This window comes from Rhinichthys klamathensis, unplaced genomic scaffold, assembly GCF_029890125.1.
Source record: "Rhinichthys klamathensis goyatoka isolate OS25496 unplaced genomic scaffold, OSU_Roscu_1.1 h1tg000033l_1, whole genome shotgun sequence".
NCBI classification, from domain to species: Eukaryota; Metazoa; Chordata; class Actinopteri; order Cypriniformes; family Leuciscidae; genus Rhinichthys; species Rhinichthys klamathensis.
The window spans coordinates 82,746-100,893 of record NW_026606582.1 but is presented as its reverse complement, the minus strand read 5'-3'; the positions used below and the strand labels follow the sequence as shown (position 1 = coordinate 100,893).

Genomic DNA, 18,148 nt, shown 5'->3' with positions numbered 1-18,148 from the left:
ATTTCATAATAAAACTGACAAGAGTTTGAAAGCTGAGACTTTGTTTCATATCAAAACTTACCTGCTCTGTCTTGTCTGTCCGTGTCCCTTTTTAACAGTGTCAATTGAATGTCACACTGAATATGTGTGAGTTGTCAGTCCTGTATTCACTAACACACTGTGCAGAATTGGCCCCAGATAATTGGCCCCAGGGCCTTTGCCAGTCATAATCCATCCCTATAGCCGTGGCGCAGAGTCATGTCACAGTCACAGTCATTGTGCTGTCGTACCAACATTTTAACATGAGCACAGTTGATGTGGCTCGTTGACTAGGCAGGCTCAACAGTGAGAACCAGCAAACCAGGCCTGTTATTATTCAGATATCCTCTGGAGGGCAGCAAAGAACTGAGTATTAAGGATTACCGGTAGTTCACTTTAAAATAAAAATTAGCCCATGTTTTACTCACCCTCAAGCCATCCTAGGTGTATATGACTTTATTCTTTCAGACGAATACAATCAGTTATATTAAAAAATATCCTGGCTCTTCCCAGTTTTATAATTGCAGTGGATCAACAGATTGAAGCTCAAAAAGTGCATCTATCCATCATAAACAAACTCCTAAAGGCTCCAGGAGGGTTAATAAAGGCCTTCTGAAGCAAAGTAAAATTCTAGCTTCCGGCCAAACGAACATACGCAGTCTACTTGGGCCTAATGTGCAACTTACGAAACTTATGACGTCAGAAGTAGCGTAGTGCGTCATGGCGTAGCGTAAATATCAGCAGTGCGTCACATTACTCGTATAAGTTGCGCTTTAGACTTAAGTAGAATCCGTATGTTCGTTTGGCTGGAAGCTAGCTATTTTACTTTATAAAGTTTTAAATATTAATATTTTTCTTACACAATCGTTTTTCTTCAGAAGGCCTTTATTAACCCCCTGGAGGTTAATAATCTGTTGGTTGCAATCCATTGCCATTATAAAACTGGGAAATTGCAATTATAGGAAGACACTGACAGAGCAGCGAGACAGCGGTTGTGGCCAGAGGAGTGCACCAGAAAAGCTGGAAAGATGCCGTTCTTTCTTGCAGCGAAGGCTTGTGTGGATGGGATGCAGATTTTACTACTACAAGATGACAAAATGGAGAACTAATGAATTTGCTGTTTTAGAGGACAAAGCGCCAGAAGAGAGAAAAAAGGAATAAAGGCAGATTTCTCCCTTGAAGTTCGACAGTGGATGTGACGTATTAATGAAATTCTGTGTTCTGGTAAAAAAAAAAAAAAAAAAACCCTGAAAACTCTAGGTTGTGCTGGACAGTTAAAACAGGGTCGCAGTTATTGTCCCCGCGTTTCATTTTTATCTTCTTTTTCTCTCTTGTTTTTATTTTCTCAATACAAATTAGGCTGTATAGAATGTTTTATTTTTTATTTAAACAGAAGGGTTGACCGGGAATTGGTGTTCTTATAAACCAAGGTTAAAATTATTTCTAATCCTGACTTTTTCATTAGTTTCTCTTGGGGCACCCGCAAATAACAGAAATGTTTTTTTTTTTCTTGAAAGATAAAGGGCTAATTTTTATTAATTACAAGAAAAGCATAATCCAAGGGCTGATCAGAATTTTTGGATGAGCCAGTGGTGTTAGGATAGTCATGGTACAAATAGATCAGCAGAGGTCGCTATTCTCAAAGGAGATTTCAGGGGGGAAATAGAAGGTGGCAAATACTCAGTTGGCCTCCCAAATGAGTAAAATATGTTGTTATTATTATTGTTGATGTCTGGCGAAAAATTAACCCCACAAAACGTATGTATATACATGGCAGAATAGTGATTTATCAATGCAATCTCGTATAGATTTATGGTTAATATCAGAGGAGTTGACATCCTTTAGACAACGTTACTATTGATCCTACATGTTTTACGGACCATAAATCTATTCACATTTTTATCACCATTAATGAAGTAGAAGTGAATACTGGATTTTAACAATTCATTATTATCAAATGATGATTTTAAGTGTGAAGTCTTAAGAATAATTGGAAAATACTAATTACTAATACTAGTAATTAAACAGGTTAATTACTAAGCAATATAGGCTGCATTGGGATCTTATGAAATATAAAGTGAGGAGTTGACCCATTCAAATTAGTAAAATGAGTAAAACGATTGGCAAAAATAAACAAGTCAAAAATGCAAGCTATCTTCCAAGAGTTTGGTGTCTTCTGTGATAATACACATTTAAAGGGTTAGTTCACCCAAAAATTAAAATTCTATAATGTATTACTCACCCTCGTGTCGTTCCAAACCCGCTAGACATTCGTTCATCTTCGGAACACAAATTAAGATATTTTTTTAATGAAATCTGAGAGCTTTCTGTCCCTCCATTGACAGCCTATGCAACTACCACTTTCCAGCCCCAGAAAGGTAAAGTCAAGACATCATAAAAGTAATCCATGGCTGCATCTCAAATCACTACTACACTGAAATCACTATACTGCTTTCTACCTATAGTAAAGAATTATAGTGATTTCAGTGTAGTAGTGATTTGACAAAAGAAGTTGGTCCGAACTCACAGTGCTCATAAAAGACCAGGCAAAAAGTACCCAGATGGCCACGGGAGAGGATGTGTGAATGGCAGTGAAGTGACGGAACTGACGGTGGCAGGTCATGTGATAATGACGGCATGATGTAGTAGCCTATGTCCGGATTACATTCATACTACAGTACACACTCATATAAACATACTTTTTTAGCGGTTGTGAAGTAATTAGCCTACTTATTCAAAATAAGTAGCCAACCTACTCAAGAGAGAACGTGATTTAGGATGCAGCCCATGTGACTGCAGTGGTCCATGCGCGCATGTTTTGATGCGCAAGCTATAACATTTATTATTAAAGCTATAATTCTAATCTAGGCCTGTATTATTTTGTTGTTATTTATGAGCGTGTTTATGTTGTAATGTGTTAATGAACTGATAAATTGCTGTCCTGTTCAGATTTATGCAAATTATTAATCATGATGATTGTGTAAAATCGATTCGAAACAACTATGGTTAGACCTTGCACTTTGAAACCTATTTCAAAGTTTGTGTTCTCAGGCCACCAAAACACCATTGACGTGTAAATGAACGGCCAGAACGCATTAAAAGTTTTCTGTTTTCAGTTGAAAACGGTGTCAAAATTGAATAATGATTTTTACAACGGAAATGAATAGATCAAAAACTTACTTAAACAGGACAATGACTTAGAGCTGCTGTACAGCCAAAACAATCTTTGTTGCATTAATTTCCTATTATTACTATAAACTGCTTTGAAACAATCTTTATTGTAAAAAGCACAAGGCCCATAGGCTATAAATGAAGGTTAGGCTATACCTGCTTATTGATTATGCAGATATAAATCTGCATAAACAGAAAAATCGCCTGGTGAGTTTTTCGGGGTTAAACTTTTTTACTTGACTAAGCAAGAGTAGCTACTCGGAGGAGTACCGAATTATTTTTCTCAATAATTGACATGCTTTCCGTGAAACAGGCACAAGCATAAATTCGTCCATTAGTTTTTGTTGCATTCAGTAGCCTATGCGTGTTTAAATTATAGGTTCAACATTTCTTTTTATTTTTTTATTTTTTTTATTTTTTATTATGTAATCCAATACATACAAGTAACTGACACAACAAAAAAACATAAAGGTCTCATACATAAACATTAACATGTAAACATGAAAATAACATACATAAACGTGTGTGTGTGTGTGTGTGTGCATGTATTACTGGGTGTGTAAGGGGAAATAACTTAACAGAAGAAAATCTTACAGATACAACAGACATAAAAATGAACTAAATAATAATAATAATAATAATTTTAAAAAAACGGGGGGGGCTGTCTCTGATCTCCCCTTGGCCAAGACACACTAATGGGCCACTAGGTTCAACATTTCTAATACGTCATCACAAATTAAAAAGTTTAGGCTACACGAATGACTTTCATGGTATTTTTAAATGCGGCATAAATCCAACATTTTGATGCAGTCTTTACTACAAAAACACAAACAAACTAATCTAAAAATTAAAATAAATGTTCACATAGTTAAACATAGTGAGAGATTTGTTTTTGATGCACTAAAAAGAACCGAGTCATGAGTCATTCATTTTGGTAATCGTGTATGTGTTTAATTCATTAAAAAAGAACCTGCTCGAGGCATCGGATTACCGTACTCGGGGAGTCTCTGCTCGGGCTGTGTGTTTAGCTGTGTTGTGTGGTGGTGCAGTTGAAGAAGTATTGCGTCTGCAGGAGACTGTCAGTGTATTTAAGTCTACAGTATTCCGTCCGTTTCGGAGGAAGAATTCCGGTGCGAGAATGCCTAAGTAGGAGAAAGAAATATTCATAAACAGAATTATCACAGAGAGAATAATTCCGTTCCGTGATGGGGAATGGGCTCTGCACCAAGAAAGCAGGTTCTCCCAGTCCCAGGTAAAACGACCATTTTATCGGCTTTATGTTTCAAAAACGAGACATAGGAGGTGACAGTTTCAAATATCCATTTAGACATTCATTTGAATTAACTAATTTTTTTTAACTACTGTGTGCAATATTGTCTGTCCTGCTGTGTCAGATTAATTAGGTTAATCTATAATGTTTTTCTTCTGACGTAAATTTCCCAGTAATCCAATTTAAAGGAGTGTGCACTTCAGTGTGATTAGAGAAAACCTAAACAAACACACTCAAATATGACATTATGATAATGTAATGGTAATAGCCTACTGTAAAATATTTTACATTAGGTGAATCAATTTTTGATCAATCAATTTAAATTTATATATTAAGCCACTATATAATATTTAATATATAAATATTGGGCTTATATATTAATTAATGGGTGGTTGCACTGTTAATAATTTGTAAAATGCTGATTTAAAGAAAGATAAAACTGTATTTTTTTTCTTTCTCACAGTAGAGGAGTCTCTCAGCAATGATCCATCATCATTATCATCTTCACCACCACCTTCATCATTAAATAATTCTGCTGTACCTATAATCATCATCACAACTCCATCTCGAGAAAACCTTTTGGAAAGGCCAGTGAGTCTGAAAATAGAGGATGCTAATAAAGAGCCGCGGCCCATGGGAAGTCCTGTGGTTGTTGGTCGAGGTCGTTTTATCAAAGACACAGTCTGATTTAATGAGGTATGAAATAAAAATGTTAGTTATTTTAGTCATGGGGGTAAATGTTACCGAGCTAATTACTTGTTTCCATATAAAGTTATATTTCCTTCTTCGAGGGTCAAAGGTTCGAAAGCAGAATGCTCCACTGGGCGACACTCATCGCAGGACTGGTTTACGTCACCAGTGGCATTAAGTACTCAAAACAGCTCTGTATTCATTTCAAGGACTGGTACGGGTACATTTGGAAATCCTATTTCCATTTAACGATTCAATACAAAGCCAATAAAAAATATTTTAAAAAAGAAGAAGAAGCTTGGCCATCCACTAATGTAGACGTGACAGCGTTTTCTTGGGTGCTTTCTTAGAAAGCTGAATTGTATCTAAACTAGAATAATAAAATAAAAATGAATAATTTAGACACATAGCCTAACGTCTACCTCCATCCATTTTATACACCTTACTTGAATTACCATCAATTGTTATTTAAACAACAAAAATGTCATGAGACATATGCCTAATAAAAATAACTCAAAAACAACTAAATCAATTACAAATACTCTGTTTGAAGTCGCTTTTTTATTCAGTATCTGTGTTAATGTACTGCCTGATCCCCTATATCAGCGTCTTATTTTTATTTTCAGTAATCAGATTTACATTTGTATTGTGCGAGAACATAAACCCACTAAACGCTGACGGTTGTCCATGTGGAAGTTCAAATGAGCGACTGTAAGCTTTCACGGAGTTACACTTCCGCTTCTTACTTGAGATGTAATTTACTAGGTTAGATTTGTTCTGTCTTTACGTGAAAACTTACAGTAATGAAACATTAAAGTGTTATATTAATCATTGATCCGGACGAATCTGGAGTGATTGGAGATGGAAAGCACAGCAGAAACAGATCTAGAGCCTTTAAAGCTGAAATCTTTAAAAACAAACAAGACGTTTGTAATACCCCACAGTGAACGGGTAAGACCTGCTGTGTTTTAAATATAAGCTGTATTTGTATTATAAAACAAGAGTTACATAAACATGTATTGCAGTAATTGTGCGTGATGTGTGTAGTTGGGGAAATGCAGGAGTGTGAAGGAGTACGAGAAGATGAATCGGATTGGAGAGGGAACATATGGAATCGTGTGTGAGTCTCACAAGCAGGACTAATAATGCTCATAGCAGCTATATCAATGAAAATAATATAATGCATCATTATATCTGTCATATGTCATACAGAAATATAATCGATTTCTTGATTGAGTGATTGTTTGTGGTTTACAGACCGAGCACGTGATACAAGGACAAATGAAATTGTTGCGCTGAAGAAAGTGCGAATGGATAAAGAGAAAGATGGTCAGTTTGATACTTCAAAGGGAAAATAGTTAATTCTAAAAAATAATATTTTGTCAGAATTTATTCACTCTCATGTCGTTTCAAACCTGTATGATTTTCGTTTTCCATGAAACAAAAGAAGATCGTGTAATGTTTTCTTAGGCTACTGCTCTATTTCATGCAATGAAAGTGGACCATATTGCATTCATCTGAAAGCAATTTTGTCCAAATAGGAAAAAGAAGAAACTGCAATGGTTCTTGCATGTATACAAGTCAATTTATTCACAATAAAGCTACATGTGATATCTATCCTTACTGTGATAGAAAATTATTAATTTTGTGGTCAAGTCACCTTCATTTATATAACACTTTTAACAATATAGATTGTTTCAAAGCTGTTTTACTGTGATAATAGGAAATTAAAGTAACAGAGATTGTTTTGGCTTTACAGCAGCTAGAATAAGGTTATATTGTCTAGCTAAAGTTAGTTTTTGATTGATTCACTTCCATTGTAAAAATCATTAGTTATTAACTTAACATTAGTTATTAACATTAGTTATTAACTTACACCACACCGTTTTAACTGAAAACAGAAAACTTTTAACGCGTTCTGGCAGTTAATTTGCACGACAACAGTGTTTCGTGGCTCGAGAACGCAAGCTTTGAAATGGGTTCCAAGGTACAAGTTTTGACAATTTTTGAAAACGTTATCATCTCCGTGTAAGCTTCAAAAACATGAACCTGGTATAAGATTTGATGTTGAAGCATTCTTATCAGGGAGCTACGGTAGTATTTCAGTCTTTTAATCCCCCAATTTTAAATTGATATTGTGATATTTATCTTTAGGGCCCGAACACCAATGGTGCTAGGACTCTCTTGGAATTGCTCTGTTTATTCTTCTTCTTCTTCTTTTTCTTCTTCTTCAAAGTTAATCGCATTTTTGAGGGCCTAAACTTGCTCTAAAACTCACAAAACTTTGCACACGCATCAGAATTGGCGAAAATTTACATTAAATTCATAACTTTTTTTAAAACAAAAATGAAACATCACTGGACTGTGATGCTATTTTCTTCTGAAAATAAACTTTTTTGCATTATTTTCCTGTTATCTCTGTAAAGCTGCTTTGAAACAATCTGTATTGTAAAAAGCGCTATATAAAAAAAGGTGACTTGACTTGACATTTGAAATGGGTTTCAGAATTGGGTGGGGCAAAATGGCTAGTTTATCTTTTATTATTTATATTTCTTGGATCTAGTAAGCACTCCAGCAGCTGCATTTTATAAACCAAATGGAGCTTATATTGAGCTTGCAGAACATCAACCCAATAAAGCATTGCAATAATCTTGAAGTTAATACATTGATTAGTGGTTCTACAATGTGATTATCAAAAGCAAATAGCTATCAAACATAACGTATTTACATTCTTAGCTGTAGAAGATGATGTGATGATACAACCATCAAGTGACAAATTATATTCTAGCATGTTTACAGGATATGTGGTGAAAATCTCTCCCAGGGAAGCAGATACTGTGAAATCCTGATCCCTGTTGCACTCAGTTGTGCTTGATCTCTGTGTTTGTTGGCACAAATGATTTATCAGATAGGTAGGATCTAAAACGGGTGCAAAACTCAGTTCCTGGAGGCCACAGCCCTGCAGAGTTTAGCTTCAACCCTAATTAAACACACTTGATCCAGCTTATCATGTCTTTCAGGCTTATTTCAAGGGCGAATTCCAAACAGCATTTTTGCACCCTTAAAGGGCACTTTGGGAAGGGGACACCATTTATAGGGGCGCTCCAAAGAAACTGAACAACCGAATCCCTTCACGAAGGGCCCTTCCACAATTCCGTTAGTGAAGGGAACATGAGATGGTCACTTCAAGGAAGTTATTTTATGGCCATCGTTTATGGTCATGTGACCCAGGGTGGCGAATCCTCACGATTCATTTTAAATCTAGATTATGGCGGGAGAGTTGTTTTGTTTTGGTGTGGTTTATTACTCACATTGTCGTCATGCATTTCATATTAAGTTTTAAAAAGTTTCATAGGTACAGTAAGAAATGTGTTTAATGCTTTATGTAAAGTGTGTAAAGGGGTCATCGGATGCCTATTTTCCACAAGTTGGTATGATTCTTTAGGGTCTTCATGTAAAGTTTGTAACATACTTTGGTTGAAATTCCTCAATGGTTGTGTAAAACACCCTTTTTACCTCCTCAAAAACAGCTCTGTTCACAGCGACTCGTTTCTGTGCATGTCTCTTTAAATGATAATGAGCAACTGCTCACCCCACCTGTCTCTTCCGTGGGGCTGTCGACACAAGACAAGTGCTGCCTTGGCGGATAGTATACAAATGGCTGAGGGCGGAAATACGCTACTACGGTCAGCGGTCGTGGGCGGAGCATGAGCAATATGACATCATATTGCTCAGAAAATCCAAACGGCTTGATTATTGAGAGTGTTTAGGCTTTTTTAGGATTTAAAAAAAGGAGTGAATGGATTTTTTTCATTGTATGGTGGTTGTCCACACACTGCAAAGACACAGACTCTGTGATTTGTAGTTAACGCTGCTTCATCTGAAAGCACTGCAAGATTGACTCGCTTATAACTTGCATTTGAAAAAGCAACACTTTCCAAACATTTGTTGGACAAGAGGTTTGTAAATAAAGACAACATTTAATAACATGTTCCCTTTCAAAAGCTACTCTCAATGCTGCACTGAGCGCTATGGGAACACTTTGTGTGTGACCGGCTGTGAATAGTGTGTGTAACACGCCAATGAAATTGCCCTTGAACTTGAACCTCTGACGATGACGTGGAACAAGCGCTCGTCAGAGACTACAAATAGATGTGCAACAGGTGCGCTGTACAGGTTTCTTTGTTTTCAGAGACTGTTCTGTGTGTGCTACACTTGTTCTGTCACTCTCTAGTCAGGAGTTAGATTCCAGCTTGCAGTGTGCAGAAATCTAGTTGTGTCTACAGCGTAAAGAGGAAAATGAGCGTCACTCAAGGTCAACGGTGTGTTTCTCTGTGTTCACAGCCTATGCCTGAATACGACACACACCAGTTTTGCTTTGTGTGTTTGGGGAAGAGCATGCTGCTCTTGCGTTGGAGCACGGAGATAGTGAGCACTGTGAACTGTTCAGTGCTTCACGCTCGCGAGTCGATCTGGCTGAGGAGCGAGAGACGGGTCCGTCCCTATCGCTCACTCTCTCTCCAGATCGGGCTGTCCTCTTGCCTGACTTCGAAGAACGCCTCTTCGATTCGGGCAGAGGACAGTGCATCTCGTTTCTGGCGAGATGGATTATGAGTCAGATTACACTGGCCCCAGAAATGAAAGACACCCTTGACGAGTTAACTCGTTCATAAAAAGAGGCATTTCACAGCGAGTCTGGTACTGAAAAAATGTAAAAAGTGTTCTATCAAACGATACCTACCTTTTGACTCTCCTTGCTATAGTTTTGGAGTTATGAGTCTTTAGTTTTGTGTATGTCACTCAGAAAACGTACTCGGTTACCAACGTAACCTCGGTTCTCTCTAGAGAGGGAACGAGTACTGCGTAATAGCTTACGCTAGGGGAAAAACTCTTTTCCACGAGATATTGAAGGCAAAAATTATCCTCAATTTTTTATTAATGTAAAACGCTTTGCAGCAGCAAGCAGACATAGGCGAAACAGCTGGCGCGCCTATTGGTTGCTCTGCAGCAAATGCAGCAGCCTATCGAGAGAGACTCTGCGTGACGTAATGACCAATATCGTCACGTCCCGCCAGAAGGGGCGTGGTCTCACCCTATAAATATGCTCGTTAGGCTGGTACAAGCTGGTTTTTATCGCTGAAGCGAACCAGAGCGTATTCCAAGCACGGCAAGATACGCAGTACTCGTTAGTAACCGAGTACGTTCTCTTACGAGAGTATCTCTCGTACTGCGTAATAGCTTACGCTAGGGGAACACAATGCAACACGCCGTGCGTACAGGGATCCAACACCAAAGTCCCGGGGGCCGAAGCCCAGGGCTCATGTAGTGCATAATCCCCATAAACTCACATAGAGTGGAGGAAGAGAGGCTGGAAGCGTCATTCCCTATAAAAAAGCACCCAGCGGGGCTATCATATGACAATAAAACGCGCAGCCAGGGTGAAAGCCTTCAGCCTGATCTGGGTGGCCATACGTGTGTCAACACTCATGGGGCTGCAGTAAACTCAGCATCTGGGCCGCACAGCGGGGCAGATAGCACTGAATTTTAGACCGCCAACAGCTTAGCTTGTAAGGCGGGTACCTCCAGGTTATAGTATTTTATAAATGTAGACGGCGAGGCCCAGCCCGCGGCCGTACAGATATCTTGCAGGGAAACCCCACTCGACCACGCCCACGAAGAGGCCACGCCTCTCGTGGAGTGCGCTCTGACACCCAAGGGGCACTGTAGGCCCTTCGCAGAGTAAGCGAGCGCAATGGCATCCACTATCCATCTGGATAGGCTCTGTTTTGAGGCGGCGAGTCCCTTGGAACGGCCGCCAAACAAAACAAAAAGCTGCTCCGTCTGTCTGAAAACAGACGAGCGTGACACATAAGCTCTCAATGCCCTGACGGGGCAAAGGAGACTCGCATCCTCCTCCTCACTGAGAACCGGAAGGGCGGACAGGGAAATTACCTGGGCCCTGAACGGTGTATTGAGGGATTTCGGGACATACCCGTGCTTTGGTTTGAGAATGACCTTCGAGTCATTAGGCCCAAACTCCATACACGACGTGCTTACTGAAAGCGCCTGTAAGTCCCCTATGCGCTTCACTGAAGCGAGAGCCATGAGAAACACTGTTTTGAACGACAGGTGTTTCATGTCCACCAGCTGGATCGGCTCGAACGGGGCGCCTTTCATGGCCTCCAGGACCGTGGAAAGGTCCCACGTCGGGACTGAAGGGGGCCTGGGAGGGTTCAGCCTCCGAGCTCCCCTAAGGAAACGCACGACTAAGTCGTTTTTCCCCAGCGACTGGCCAGACACCGGTTTTGCAAACGTTGCTATGGCCGCCACATATACTTTGAGCGTGGATGGGGTCCTGCCCTTATCCAGTAGCTCTTGAAGGAAGGAAAGCACTTCCGAAACCCCGCATTCCACAGGTGAAAAGCTCTGGGCTTGACACCATGCAGAGAAAACAGACCATTTCGAGGAGTAGAGCCGCCTGGTAGACGGAGCTCTAGCCTGAGCGATCGTGTTTAACACTCCTTCTGGGAGGCTAGCGGGTACCCGTTGATGGCCCATGCGTGCAGGGACCACAACCCCGGGCGAGGGTGCCAAATCGAGCCCTCCGCCTGAGAGAGGAGGTCTCTCCTCAATGGTACAGGCCATGGGGCAGTGCTGGCCAGCTGCATCAGGGCAGGGAACCACGTCTGGTTTGTCCAGAGCGGAGCTACGAGCAGCACTGGGCATCCGTTCTCCCTGATTCGTTCCAACACCTGAGGCAGGAGCGAGACAGGAGGAAAAGCATATAGGGGGCAGCGGGGCCAAACATGAGCCAGCGCGTCCTTGCTTTTCGAGAAAAACTCCGGGCAATGAGCGTTTTCGTGGGACGCAAATAGGTCCACCTGTGCTCTGCCGAACGTTTTCCACAGCAGCTGGACCGTCTGCGGGTGCAGCGACCATTCCCCTGCTGGAACATTGTTCCTGGACAGTCTGTCTGGTCCCACATTCAGGTGACCAGGCACATGCGCTGCTCTTAGTGAGAGCAGGTTGTGCTGAGCCCAGACCAGGAGGCGTTCCGTCAGCCTGTGAAGGTTTCGTGACCTGACGCCGCCCTGGCGATTATGTATGCCACCACTGACATGTTGTCCGACCGGACCAAGACGTGGTGGCCTGTTACCTGGGGACAAAAACGCCGTAGCGCTTTGTCGACTGCTATCATCTCCAAGCAGTTTATGTGAAGGAGCTTTTCCCGTTCTGACCACAGGCCAGCTAGCGGTCTGCCCTCGAGCAGCGCTCCCCACCCCGAGGTGGAGGCGTCCGTAGACACCACCTTCACACTCGAAGCGGTCCCCAGACTCACACCTGACTGATACCAGTCGGTTATTTTCCAAGGTTCCAGAGCTGAAACACACTGAAGGTCGACCCTGAGGCGAAACAGACCCGCTGTCCATGCCCTGGGTGGAACCCGCGCTTTCAGCCACATTTGCAGTGGGCGCATGCGGAGCAAGCCCAACTGGAGTACAGAGGCTGCTGAGGCCATCAGCCCCTGCATTTTCTGAAACCTTTTGAGCGGAACTATCGCGCCGTGGCGGAAGGATTTCGCGCCGCGCTGAATATTTAGCCCGCGCTCTGGTGACAGGCGTGCTGTCATGGACAGCGAGTCCAACACGGTTCCCAGAAAGGAAATTTTCTGACTGGGAGACAGTGAGCTCTTCGCCCAATTGACTGTGAGGCCCAGCTCCTCGAGGTGCTCGAGTAATGCGGCCCTGTGTTCTATGAGCTCCGATCGTGATCGAGCTAGAATCAGCCAATCGTCCAAGTAGTTCAGGACTCGCATGCCCTGAAGTCTCAGGGGTGCGAGCGCCGCGTCCATGCACTTCGTAAATGTACGAGGTGCTAGGGACAGGCCGAACGGCAGGACTGTGTATTGATATGCCTGGCCCTCGAAGGCGAATCTCAAGAATCGCCTGTGATGGGACGCTATTTGTATTTGGAAATAGGCGTCTTTTAGATCTATCGACATAAACCAGTCCCCGTGGCGCACTTGCGCGAGGATTTTCCTGGTCGTAAGCATTCTGAACTGGCGTTTGACAAGCACTCGGTTCAGCTGTCGTAGATCTAAAATGGGTCTGAGACCCCCATCCTTTTTCGGTACCAGAAAATATCTGCGGTATAGGCCCCCTTCGCTCTGAGCCTGAGATAAAGGTTCTATAGCCCCTTTGCTCAGTAGTTTCGCTATCTCGGCACGAAGTAGATGAGACACTTCGTTTTTCACCGTAGTTTCGACACGATCGAAGGCGTCGAGCGAATTGTAGCGAATAGCCTCTCTTTATAGTGTTCAGCACCCATTCTGATACCCCGGGAAGCTTTGACCACTCATCTGCGTGAACAGCTAGAGGCAGAATGAAATCCGGGCTCTGGTCGCGGCAAAACGGCAGCTCGAGAGCCCGGGCATACTGGGAACACAACACCGTGTTTACAGCGTTCGAGGCGGGGGGCGCGCTGATCACAGCGGGCGGCCTGGCCGCGCTCAGCTTTTTTATGGCAGACGGCAAAACGGCAGCTCGAGAGCCCGGGCATACTGGGAACACAACACCGTGTTTACAGCGTTCGAGGCGGGGGGCGCGCTGATCACAGCGGGCGGCCTGGCCGCGCTCAGCTTTTTTATCTCAAGAATCGCCTGTGATGGGACGCTATTTGTATTTGGAAATAGGCGTCTTTTAGATCTATCGACATAAACCAGTCCCCGTGGCGCACTTGCGCGAGGATTTTCCTGGTCGTAAGCATTCTGAACTGGCGTTTGACAAGCACTCGGTTCAGCTGTCGTAGATCTAAAATGGGTCTGAGACCCCCATCCTTTTTCGGTACCAGAAAATATCTGCGGTATAGGCCCCCTTCGCTCTGAGCCTGAGATAAAGGTTCTATAGCCCCTTTGCTCAGTAGTTTCGCTATCTCGGCACGAAGTAGATGAGACACTTCGTTTTTCACCGTAGTTTCGACACGATCGAAGGCGTCGAGCGAATTGTAGCGAATAGCCTCTCTTTATAGTGTTCAGCACCCATTCTGATACCCCGGGAAGCTTTGACCACTCATCTGCGTGAACAGCTAGAGGCAGAATGAAATCCGGGCTCTGGTCGCGGCAAAACGGCAGCTCGAGAGCCCGGGCATACTGGGAACACAACACCGTGTTTACAGCGTTCGAGGCGGGGGGCGCGCTGATCACAGCGGGCGGCCTGGCCGCGCTCAGCTTTTTTATGGCAGACGGCAAAACGGCAGCTCGAGAGCCCGGGCATACTGGGAACACAACACCGTGTTTACAGCGTTCGAGGCGGGGGGCGCGCTGATCACAGCGGGCGGCCTGGCCGCGCTCAGCTTTTTTATGGCAGATTGTGCAGAAACCCATTCTGATACCCCGGGAAGCTTTGACCACTCATCTGCGTGAACAGCTAGAGGCAGAATGAAATCCGGGCTCTGGTCGCGGCAAAACGGCAGCTCGAGAGCCCGGGCATACTGGGAACACAACACCGTGTTTACAGCGTTCGAGGCGGGGGGCGCGCTGATCACAGCGGGCGGCCTGGCCGCGCTCAGCTTTTTTATGGCAGATTGTGCAGAAAAAGCGAGCGGGGAAGATCCCGTAGGAATCGGCGTGTCTGTGAGAAAATGTGGGCGCGGGGCTGCGGGCACATTTATTACACTCAAAACATTGTCAGTCATGGCCGACTGAATGTGTGTTGGTTTCGTTTTTACAGAAACCAAGGGACACGCAGCATGTAGTGTGAGCGGGCATGGTGACATGGGCGCGTTTACTACATTGTTTGCACAATCGACCTGAGTCGATTTTATTTGTGCTAGCCCTGCACCGTGGCGGGCTGTGTCTGTGTGTGGGAATGGGCACTGGGTGGGCATTCTTACAACACTCATAACACCATCGGCCGTGGCCGGAACACCAGAAAATGCACTCTTTATTGGATTTATCTGGGTAGCCGTAAAAACGGCTTTTGTGCGCAGGCAAACGGGCTGAGACACCGGCTGGCTCACTGCGAAATACACTGGGACAGTCGCGATGTTTGGAACTGACCGAGCGAGAAGTTTTGGTGGAAATCCGGCCGCAGCGGGATCTGAACACCGTCGCTTTCCTAGAATGGCTAGGAAGATTTTGAGGCCTCGGGCTTGATCTCAATCCTCGGCCGGGGCCCGCGCTGAGGGGGGCGGCGTCCAGCAGAGCGAGAGCGCGGTCTTTGGTCTCGGGCGTGGCGGCGCTGTGAAGCGGCGGCGGCGGGCGGTGCAGGCTGCGGCTGAGAACTGCGAGCAGACGGCTGTTTTGAGCGGCCTGCAGCGGAGCTCGAGCGCTTCGGAAGGAAGTGCTTCATGGCCTGCGAAGTCTTTTGCACCTCCATGAATCTGTCCGCGAAATCTTTGACGGCAGATCCGAAAAGGCCCGCTTGTGAAATGGGCGCGTCGAGGAACACAGAGCGCTCGGCTTCCGTCATCTCGGACAGCGTCAGCCATAAGTGTCTCTCAGCCACGGTGAGAGAGGCCATGTTTCGTCCTATGGCCTGCGCAGCGGCTTTAGTAGCGCGAAGAGCGAGATCTGTAGCGCTTCTCACGTCCGCCACGCAGATCGCTCCGGGTCCTTCCTCGTCCAATTTAAGGAGAAGGTCGGCTTGAAAGATCTGCAGGATAGCCATAGTGTGCAGCGCTGAAACTGCTTGCCCGGCGGCGGTGTAAGCGCGTCCGTGCATGGCTGACGTCACTCGGCAGGCTTTAGATGGTAGCGTCGTGTGAGCGCGCCGTCCAGCGGAGGGCGGGCAGAGATGAGACGCTACAGCTGGTTCCACAGGAGGAACAGAAAGGTATCCTCTGTCCTTCGCGCCATCCACCGAGGAGAAAGCAGCAGAGGTACGCAGCCTGGCGGAGAAGGGGGCGTTCCACGATTTAGTCACTTCCTCGTGAAGTTCCGGGAGGAAGGGCGCGGGCCGCGATTTTGTCGGAGCCTCGTCATTCCCGAGAAAGCGTCAGTCCATTCTGTTGCGCGGCGGTTGCGTGGGCGCCTCCCAATCGAGGCCGATGCTTTCCACGGCCTGAGAGAGCAGACGCATCAGCTCAGTCTCAATGCCGGCTCTCTTACCAGTGGTCTGGCGGGAAACGCTAGCGCAGGGGAGATCCACGGAGCTCGCCCAATCCTCGCTATCGGATGCCAGAAGAGAACACGCCTCGGTGGGTTCGTCAAACTCGTGGATGGACGCGGCGGCAGGCGGCGGCCGTTGTCCATCAGTGAGCGACTCGAGCGAAGCCGGCGAAGCTGGCGGGCGAACCGGCGAGCTTTGGCGGGCTGGAGAAAGCTCGGGAGCGCGCTGGGCGCGGCGCTTCTTGCGGCGCGGCACCACGGCGGGCTGCGGTGAAGGCTCGGAGAATGATGCCAGGCGAGTCCTCAGAGTCACCATAGGCAAAAGCTCGCAATGAGGGCCGCGTGATCCTCACCCAGGCAGGAAACACAGATGACGTGCCGGTCTCCATTGCTGAGCGGGGCGCGGCACGAGCCACAGGAAGGCATCTTTAAAAAGACGCAGCTCTTTTGTGAGAGAAGTGTGAGTCGCGTCAAGTAAGCGAGCAAACACTCTCAACAGAGTAAATACACACAGAGTATGAAAGGATATAGAACGCCGGAAAGCGCAGCAGGTACGGCAGTTGAAGGCGGCGAGGCCAGCGACTCCAGACCTCGTCCCGCTGAAAGGCTTGCTTCGACGGCGCGGCTTCTCACTCCGGATCCAGCGATGCGTGTGCTTCGCTGAAGAGGTAAAAATCAGCTTGTACCAGCCTAACGAGCATATTTATAGGGTGAGACCACGCCCCTTCTGGCGGGACGTGACGATATGGGCGCGAATTGCCCCCATTGGTCATTACGTCACGCAGAGTCTCTCTCGATAGGCTGCTGCATTTGCTGCAGAGCAACCAATAGGCGCGCGAGCTGTTTCGCCTATGTCTGCTTGCTGCTGCAAAGCGTTTTACATTAATAAAAAATTAAGGATAATTTTTGGCTTCAATATCTCGTGGAAAAGAGTTTTTCCCCTAGCGTAAGCTATTACGCAGTACGAGAGATACTCTCGTAAGAGAACAACAGTTTTATAAATGCCTTCCAAATGTGTGAGGACTTTAGTGTAACTTTTGATTACTTTATGCTATCACCACAAAATTTGATCCAGAAGCAGCTCACATTTAGGGAAACTTTCCCCCTACCGAATTTCCTTCCCAAGTTATTGCATGTCAAGATATGAAAGAAAGATATGCAAAATCATAATAAAAAATGTATCTTTTATCAGCAGTTTCTCGGCATGAGAATGTCTAAATGTAATGTAATTTATATTTTCCAAAAAAATGTAAAAGTGTTTTATCAAATGATACCTACCTTTTGACTCTCCTTGCTATAGTTTTGGAGTCATGAGTCTTAAGTTTTGTGTGTGTCACTCAGAAAAAACAACTCTAAAAAGGTCCTCAGGGCTTAAGGGGTTAATGCTGAGGAATTAAATGATGAATACGAAAGTAGTTCAAGCGAGGGTTACCAAGTCTGCAGTTTTTCCCTATACTAAACACTATTTGTAGCGTGCCTCTCATCCAATAATTGCAAATAGCTCTTTGCTTTTTTACTTCTAAAAAGACACAAAGCGTCATCTTTCAAATTCTGTCCATTTTATCACGAAATTCAAACAATAAATGGCGTTTTGACTAGGGATGCACCTATACCATTTTTCCGATCCGATACCAAAGATTCTGAGTATCGGCCGGCAACGATTCTGATATCAGCGCAGTGATTTAAAAAAAAAGAAGAAAAAAAGTAGAATTTCTGTGTGTTGAACTGATAATTACTCTTGTGTTATAAACATCATTATTAAGAAAAACAACAAATGAAAAAATGTATATGATCATAATCTATGACAAAATAATCTATGAGCAGACATTTAGGCCAAAGTGGCGATAACAAATCTTTGTCATTATTTTCTTTGTTATTAAAAATTAAGAACA

The 18,148-nt window shown here is 44.4% G+C and overlaps 1 protein-coding gene across 2 annotated transcripts in view; it reads left to right on the top strand.

Moving 5' to 3' along the window:
- Window positions 1-4,921: 4,921 nt before the first annotated feature.
- Window positions 4,922-18,148, top strand: part of cdk10 (cyclin dependent kinase 10) — a 48,022-nt gene continuing 34,795 nt past the window's right edge. Inside the window, exons 1-3 of one of the 2 annotated variants that reach the window (XM_056245759.1) lie at window positions 4,922-5,155; window positions 6,197-6,269; window positions 6,407-6,478. In XM_056245759.1, the coding sequence (XP_056101734.1) occupies window positions 6,233-6,269; window positions 6,407-6,478 (109 nt within the window). In that variant the 5' untranslated portion in view covers window positions 4,922-5,155; window positions 6,197-6,232. Of the gene's footprint in view, window positions 5,156-5,791; window positions 6,101-6,196; window positions 6,270-6,406; window positions 6,479-18,148 lie in introns of those variants that run through there. The other variant, XM_056245758.1, reaches the window with a different exon arrangement.